Raw genomic sequence first — 9,085 nt, 5'->3', positions numbered from 1 at the left:
CATGCTCATCACCCTTGTTTCCTAACCATCCAGCCTTAGAGAAACACCATTCAACTCTACTTCTATGAGATCAACATTTTAAAATTATGGTGTTTAGTCAGGTGTGTATGTGTGTGTGTGGTCAGGGAACAATTTCTACCATATGGGTCAAGTATCACTGAGGTCACCAAGCTTAGTGACAATTACTTTCCTCTGCATATATGACTATCAGTGGAATTAGGAGCATATTATGGTTATGCTGAAATTCAAAAAACTGTAATAGGATAGCTGGCTACACTTCTCAACGGTGAGAATTTTCAGTGCCAACCCCTTTTTGGTGTTGGCTACTAGAAAATGAGACAAGTTCTCTCAACTGTAGAAATTAAATCAGACACAGTATGCACTCAGCAGCAAAGGATCTCATGAGAAGGGTTGGCACACTTAATGCAGTGAACTAAACTGATCTTACTAGAATTTGAAATACCAATTTCACCAGAAGCTTGGGCTTTTTAGAGCATAGAACTTAGTTCAATAAAAAAAGACTGCTATCCATTTTAAAGTACTATAAATATGAAAGCAATTGAAGATTTTTTACAAGGATATTCTCTTAACAATTTCTATTTGCTTCATTATAGAAATCCATTCTTTCTTTTAATTGAGTTTAGCTCAAGCCCATGAGCAAGTTTTCATATTTAAAAACAAATGCCATCGACTGCAAGAACTATTAGGCAGATTGGACAGTAAGGTGAAGCACATTAATCTCCTTGTGTTCCAACCAGATTACTCAGCAGTCTTCAAGATGACTGGAGTCAGGATTTATTTCTCTGCAATTCTGCAAATGTCAGATCCTTAGGGAGGTTGGACAGCAAAGCAGACTGTCGGTTGCCTAGTACAACTGTTGAGGGAAGTCATGTAGATAGTGTCAGTTATAATCTGAAAAATCTAAGAAAAAAAAAGAGACTAGAAAGAATAAAAATAAACCAATCTCAAAGAAAAGACTACAGATTCCACTGTGGGATCCAACAGAAAACAACCCTAAAATTATTTGTATTACAGAAAACAACCCTAAACTTGAAAAAAGGAATTTAGTTGTTTCTTTGTATCTAAGGACTGAATCCAGGATCCCTTGTGGATACCAAAGTCCATGGATACTCAGGTCCCTTACATACAATGCTATAGTACTTAAATATAACCTATGCATATCTAACAGACTGTAAATGCTTTAGATAGTTGCTATATTGTATACATGCTTAGGGTATACTGATCAGAGAACAGTCTCTATTTTTAGTACAGATGTAATTTTTAAAAAACCTAAAACTTTCAAATTTGTGTTGGTTGAATCCATGCATGTAAAAGCCAGGAATATGAATGAACAATGGTGTATATGCAAATGTTACACAGAATGACCATAGAGACTCTGAAGGGATTGTGTAGATTGTCCAGTAACAAGTAACACTGGAGTGAAAACATTGCAAAATTAGCCCTTCTAACTGAGTATGGGCTTGAGTGAGAGAAGGCAGGGAAATAAGAGAAGGGAGGGAGGAGTAGTTTAGTGGCTCAGAGTGTCCCTGGCAGTATCTATTCTAGGTGGAGCATGTATACGTAGGCTCTAGTTACCCAACAACTAAACATCTCTCTGTACCCTCCACTCCCCCTCTCTCAGGGTCTGATTATGTAGTCCTGGATGGCCTGAAACTGTGCATCCAGGCTAAAGGTTGACCTTGAACTCAGGAGACCCACCTGCATCTGCACCTGAGTGCTGGGGTCAAAGATGGGGGCCTCCACGCCCTGCAACTCTCTTTTTAAATGTGTCACCACATTCTGGGATTCTTTTCTTTGTTCCTTCCAATCCTATATTCTATATAACAGCATGAGACAGGAGGAAGAATTATCTCTCTAAAACAAATAGATTATGTAGTTTAATAACACTTTCCATGAGACACTTTTTAGCTACACTGTTAATGTTACGACAGTCTTCACATTTCACAGATGACTAATTTGTTGGCATCTAAACGGAAAAAAATATCTGGTGGCCAGAATGTGTATTTCAGCCTCGTGTTCCTCAGTCAGCTAGCTGACAGTTTGGAGGGGTACAAGATTCTCTAAATCATTCAGGGTTACTTAAGAAAAAGGTTAAATAAGTACTGGGGCCTCATTAAGCTATTCTATGACTTAAGGTTTCCTTTAGTAATGTAACTGATAGAGCGTCCATAAAATATAACCTCTAAGCTGAAGGAGGGGCTACACAGACTCTTTAAAACTGGTCAGAGGGTAGGAAAAGCGGGATAAGATTGCAAAATACTGCTTCCTGATGAGCTGGTGTCTAGAAGCCCTATGTGTCCCATTTATGCTCTTCCTTCAGACTCATGAGCACACCATCAATTTAGTTCTTACTCAAGTCCATCAAGGGCTACTTTTGATGACATTTCTTTATGGGCAAACTCTTCCTGAGCTGGTACTGAAGTTTTTCTGATAGTCTGTCACAGAATCAAAAATTCTGGGGTTAGAGGAGATCATAAGAGTTGGTTAACATAATATTCCCTAAGAAATCCAGAAAGGAGTGACTTTTTACATGGTGTGGTGATGAATTCGATAGAAGTGACCTCAAGTTTGCCACACAGAGGCCTCGTCACATACTGTCATATACCACACAGATCTACAAAGGGCTGCTGGTTCTCCCAGCTAACCACTGAAGAAAGACCAAGTCCCATTCACCTCTAACATGTCTAGGAAGGAAGCAAGAGTTAAGGTTATATCCTCAAAAGGTGCTGGCTCAAGCATAGTCATTTTGACTGATGTGGAAGCAGGGCCACTACAGAGTACAAGGAAGCTGGTGGCTGAAACCTGCTATCACATAAACTGTGGAGCAGAACAACCGAAGCTAGATGAGAAATTTAAAGATGTAATAGGAAGATGTTCCACGACATGGAGAAACTCTGCCTAATAACAACGGGACAAGCTCTTCTAAACCACAGTGTATGTGTTTCAACCCCACAGGCCAGATTGCCATTAGTAATGAAATAAAAATAAACTTTCAATAGACTATTTTTTCTTATATTGTAAACCCCTATACAGTCTTTTTTAAATAAATAAATGTATTCCCATAGAAGATTGGAGTACTATGTGAAAAATGTGACAGACCTTCCAGGAATGCTTTTTTAAACTGGCCAGTTTACGTAACAAGGACACAAATATTAGAGCACCATGAACAAAGTCAGCTCTTTATTTACCACTACTGCGTCCTTCCACTCATCATTCAGTTCTTCCTTCAACAGACACTAAGTATCTACTGTGTGCACGGCACTTTGCTGTGTGGAGCTAGAAGACATGGCCGTTATATTCCAGAGAGGATGACAAACAATAAAAGGAAACAAAGAAGAGAAACATACCAGTAAATTCTATGAAGAAACAAGCTGTGTGCTAGTTATTACCTGTCAAGCCCTTCCTGCACTGGGTTCTTGTTCTGCCCTGGTAACTGAATTCCTCTTTAGACGGAACCTGTTAGCCTTGCATGTGTCTTTGTTTTTTAAAAATTCATTTATTTTTATTTTATGTGTATTGGTATTTTGCCTGCATATGTCTGTGTGAGGGTGGCAGATCTTGGAGTTATAGACAGGTGTAAGCTGCCATGTGGGCACTGGGAATTGAACCTGAGTCCTCTGGAAGAGCAGCCAGTGTTCTCAACCTCTGAGCCATCTCTTCAGCCTGTGCCTTGTATATGTTTTATCTGTGAGTATACGTGTGTGTCCATGTGCATGTGGAGGCCAAAGGTCAGCCTTTTGATATTATTTCTTAGGAAACACCCAACATGTTTTTTGAGACCGGGCCTCTTGTTGGCCTGAAACTTGCTAATTAGGCTAGCTTTACTGGCTGGCTAGAGAGCCCTAGGATCTGCAGGTTTCTACCCTCCCAGTACAGGAATCCCAAGTATGTGCCACCAAGTCTGGCGATGTTATTTAAGTTCTGGAGCTTGAATTCACGTCCTTGTGCTTGTATGATAAGCACTTTACTGACAGACACTTCTCCACCTCTGAGCCTACATTTTAAAAGATATTTTGCAACTCTCTAAATGTTTATGTTCATTTCATTAGATCTCTGAGAATTTCAGAAACACTAGGTTTTCTCATCTATTACTTTCAGCTAAAATGCTATTTACCTTATATGGAGAATAATGGTTTGGGGTATAGACAGCAATAGTCCAGTTATTGGCAAAGTATTCTTTACTGTATTAAAAACAAAACATGAACATTCTTGTTTTATTCTCCCTCTTCTCGTTCTGATATTAAGTTTAAATGAAGTGACAGAAACAACCTTCCACTATTTTTATTTTAAATTTTCACCAAGTTTGGCTACAGAGCAAGTAACAGTCAGTTCATGAAATCCAAGAAAAGAAACCATACCGAGTGTAGAGTGCCATTGCTGGTCATAGCTGGAGGGCGAGCCCACCGCTCATTTTCCAGTTCCTCCATCACTTGGTTCATGGCACTCTTCAGCCACGTGTCCACAGAAACCCCGATCTGCTTTAGTAGGTCTAGCCGGGCTTCAGCTTTCAATTTAATTATCTAAAAACAAAACAAATAAGGTTGGAGATTAAGGCAATTTCCCTTCACACTGATTAAATTATTTCCAACTTTTTAACAACTTGACATTTATCAGCAATTGTTAGATATTAATTTTTCATCTACAGAAAGGAGAAGAACATGAACACAACAACAGGAATTGGGCCTTTTAGATAATGGCAAACGGCATACTCGTATCTTTTTGAGTGACTGATTAGGGGTTGTTAGAGACTGAACTCGGTCCTTGTCCATGCGATGCACATGTTCTATCACTCGGTCATACCTGTTGCACTTTGCATTGCAACACACACAGTACTGATGACACATAAAACAAAACCTGACTAGGAAGAAATGAGAATGTCCCAAAATCTTCCTTTTGCTGTTAAGAAGAATGGGGCTTAGAACATCTTAAAATCCAGCATATTTAGTGGCCTTCTAAATGAACCCTAATCATGTTATCCCTTGTTCTAAAGTGCTATGAGACTCTGGACTAGGCCTACATTTTATTCTTAAGGAAAAAACCCCACATTTATTTATTTAGTATATACGTGTGTCTAAGTATATGTATATATACCACATGAGTGCAGGAACCTGAAGAAGTTAGAAGAAAGCATCGGATCTCCTGAACTAGGTACACAGGGTTGTGAGACAACATGTGGGTGCTGAGATTGAACCTGGGTCTTCTGTAAGCAAAGTAAATACTTTCAGTCACTGAGCCATCTCTCCAGCTCCAACTCTGGACTGCTGAGTAATAATCTGGAATAAGATAGCTTTCACAATTTGAAATATCCTTTTCTGTCTTCCCATGGCCTCTGTGGCCCCACATCACTACATACTGGGCCAGTACATCACATTACCCCTGCCTGGTCAACAACAGTTCTTAGCACGTAATAGTTCATGCTTCATGATGGCTGCCTACCTTTTGAGGGTCAGTTAAAACATCCTTTTTATGAAAGTTTTTCTAATGATTCTCACTTCATGGGCATCCATTATAGCCTTCCCTCTGTTTCTACAGCACGCTATGCAGATCAGTCATAATGTGAAAGGCAGTAAACACCTAGCTGTTGACTTCTCTGACATAACTGAGCTAAAGCACTGGAACACAGACATTCAAAGCCTAGTCTCCTAACATGTTTAGTAATCTTTTTAAAATGAATTCCTACATAAAAGCACTTCTACTGCTCTTCCAAGAAGATATTTTTACCTTGAACTTTAGTTGAAATTAATTGAGAGAGCCGGGTGGTGGTGGCGCACGCCTTTAATCCCAGCACTCGGGAGGCAGAGGCAGGCGGATCTCTGTGAGTTCGAGACCAGCCTGGTCTACAGAGCTAGTTCCAGGACAGGAACCAAAGCCACAGAGAAACCCTGTCTCGAAAAACCAAAAAAAAAAAAAAAAAAGAAATTAATTGAGAGACACAGACATAAAGTATTTTCTTTTAAATAATAATGTTTAATCATCATATCAACATTTTCCAGCACAAGCTTGTTTTTCACTTGGCTGCCACTGTGGATTGTTAATGAGCAGCCCTTTTGACTTTAAACAGTCATGAAGTTGCAGAAACACTGGGATCCCCTGGATCCCTCCTTGCTCTCTTTAACAGCCACAGCATCTTTCTCACTATTATTACAGCACACATATACTATTTTAAATGTGCAGTTTGGTGGGTATTAAATATACTAACTGTTGTGCAATGATAACACCATCTACTTTCGGGTTGCTTTCATCATATTTTCATCATATACAACTAAAACCAGGAACTGGAGAGATGGCTCAGTGGTTAAGAGCACTGGCTGTTCTTCCAGAGGTGCTGAGTTCAATTTCCAGCTCACAACCTTCTTTAATGGGAGTCAATACTCTCTTCTAGTTTTGTTGATGTACACATAGATAAAACAAACTCATGTACATAATTAAATCTTTAAAAATATTTTTAAAAATCCTAAAATTCTATACAATAAATAACAATTTTCCATTCCCCTTCCAAAGTCCTGGTAACTATAATTTTACTTTCTGTCTCTATGAATTCACCTGTTTTAGGTGCATCCGTACAGTATCTGTGTGTGTGATTGTCATTCTCTGGCTATTATTTGTATGGAATATCTTCTTCCATCTATTTATTTTTAGTCTATTTCTATCTTCGGACTTAAAGTGTGTTTCCAATTCCACAGCATATGGTTGAATCATATTTTCAAAAGATTTTATTTATTCTAATTTTATGTGTATGAATGTTTTGCCTCTATGTATGTATGTGCACCACATGTGTGCCTAGTACTCATGGAGGTCAGAAGAGGACGCTGGATTCCCTGGATCACGGGGGTGCTGTGAACCTACTCCAGGTCTTCTTCAAAAGCAAAAAGTATTCTTGAGGGGCTGGAGAGATGGCTCAGAGGTTAAGAGCACTGGCTGCTCTTCCAGAGGTTCTGAGTTCAATTCCTAGAAACCACATGGTGGCTCACAACCCATCTGTAATGAGATATGGTGCCCTCTTCTGGCCTGCAGGGATACATGCTGGTAGAACACTGCATACATAATAAATACGTAAATAAATTTAAAAAAAAAGTATTCTTGATTCTAGTCCCTGTATCACTTTTTAAAAAATCTATTCTGCTGATTTGTTTTCTGGTTAGAGAATTTATACACTGACATTTAAAGTCATTAGTAATACAGAAAGACTACAGTGTCAACTTGCTATTTGTTTTGTATATGCTAATAGCTTTTCATTTTTCCCTTCCTAAAGTACTGCTTTCTTTTGAGTTTAGTTTTCTTTTTAGATTTATTTATTATGTACATAGTGTTCTACTTGCATGTATGCCTGCACATCAGAAGAGGGCACCAGATCTCATTATAGATGGTTGTGAGCCACCGTATGGTTGCTGGGAATTGAACTCAGGACTTAACCTCTGAGCCATCTTTCCAGCCCAATGTTAGTAGTTGTTTTTTTTTTTAAAGGTTTATTTACTATATAATTCTGTGTGGGTGAGAGTATGCGTGTGTATCTTTGTGAGTTTATATGCAGACCAGAGGAGGGTAACAGATTTCCTAGAACTAGAGCTATAGGTGACTGTGAGTCCCCATGTGGGTAGTGGGAACCAAATTTAGTTCCCTGCAAAAGCAGTGAGCACCCTTAACTGCCTGAGTCATCCCTCTCCAGCCCTAAGTTGGTTTTCATTTTTGTAGTGAGATATTTTAATTCCTTTCTCATTTTCTTTCACAAGTATCTATATATAATATACATTTAATGTATATATTTATAGGAAACTACATTTAATATCTTAATGCTATAATCTGCAATAATGTATATCAGATAATTAATGTGTGTTTATGTGTATGCATGTGCATGTGGGTATCAAAAGGCATTTCAAAAACTTAAAATACTTAAAAACCAGGGCAAAATATGATTACTAATGGTTTTTTTTTTTTTTTTTTTTGTTTTTTTTCGAGACAGGGTTTCTCTGTGGTTTTGGAGCCTGTCCTGGAACTAGCTCTCGTAGACCAGGCTGGTCTCGAACTCACAGAGATCCGCCTGTCTCTGCCTCCCGAGTGCTGGGATTAAAGGCGTGCGCAACCACCGCCTGGCGATTACTAATGTTTTATTCAAACAATTGCCTCATTCTGTTTTTGTTTTTTTGAGACAGGGTTTCTCTGTGTAGCTCTGGCTGTCCTGGAACTAACTCTGTAGACCAGCCTGGAACTCACAGAGATCTGCTTGCCTCTGCCTCTCCAGTACTGAGATTAGAGCCACCTCGTCTGGCTCATTATAATTTCTAATTAGAGGCTGATGAAAGTACAACAGCTAATGTAAATATACTTGTGAGAACTGTAGAAATCTTAATGTAATAATGGCTTCTTGTGAGATGATAATCTTTTTATAAGCATCTGGCACATAGGAAAGCACTCATTAAATAGCTGAATTAAGCAGTATGACTTTGCCTCAGATTAACAGTCACTACACAGTCCTCAGTCTCTGTACACTAGAAAGGTTTTTTCATCTATCACAGAGTACCACAACAGCTCTTATTCTAATTAGCAAAAAAAAAAAAAAAAGGAATGGAGCCATAAAGAGAAGATTAGACAAAGCAGATTAATTAACGCGGAAGGGAATTACTAAGAAAGTATGAAGGATATGACAAAATTTTAATTAGTGTTTTTCTCTTTTGGAGAATTATTTATAATCAAGTAAATACCAAAAAAATAATGCAAATAACAATACAAGCTAGAAAAAGGAAAAACAGAGATTTGGTTAGTTTCTCTGAAGAGTTCAGTGATCTAGTCTATCCAAAAACTTCAATATGGGGCTGGAGAGATGGCTCAGCCGTTAAGAGCACTGACTGCTCTTCCAGAGGTCCTGAGTTCAATTCCCAGCAATCACATGGTGGCTCACAACCATCTATAATGAGATCTGGCACCCTCTTCTGGCCTGGAGTCGTACATGCAGACAGAGCACTGTATACATAATAAATGAATATTAAAAAAAAAAGAATCTCGACCAGATGTTGGGAAACCTTGGTTAAAAAAAAATGGTCTCCTTTAAAAGAAACAGTCTTAATCC

At 38.6% G+C, this 9,085-nt stretch overlaps 1 protein-coding gene across 2 annotated transcripts in view; it reads right to left on the bottom strand.

Annotated features, from left to right (window-relative positions):
* The window catches only part of Fchsd2 (FCH and double SH3 domains 2), a 213,763-nt gene that overhangs the window by 20,792 nt on the left and 183,886 nt on the right, over positions 1-9,085 (bottom strand). For both annotated transcript variants that reach the window (XM_005368781.2, XM_005368782.2), the window contains one exon: positions 4,380-4,541. In XM_005368781.2, the coding sequence (XP_005368838.1) occupies positions 4,380-4,541 (162 nt within the window). The remainder of the gene's footprint in view (positions 1-4,379; positions 4,542-9,085) is intronic.

This window comes from Microtus ochrogaster, unplaced genomic scaffold (genome assembly GCF_000317375.1).
Source record: "Microtus ochrogaster isolate Prairie Vole_2 unplaced genomic scaffold, MicOch1.0 UNK41, whole genome shotgun sequence".
In the NCBI taxonomy this organism is placed as follows: Eukaryota; Metazoa; Chordata; class Mammalia; order Rodentia; family Cricetidae; genus Microtus; species Microtus ochrogaster.
The sequence above is the reverse complement of the archived record's forward strand: the minus strand, read 5'-3'. Positions and strand labels throughout refer to the sequence as shown.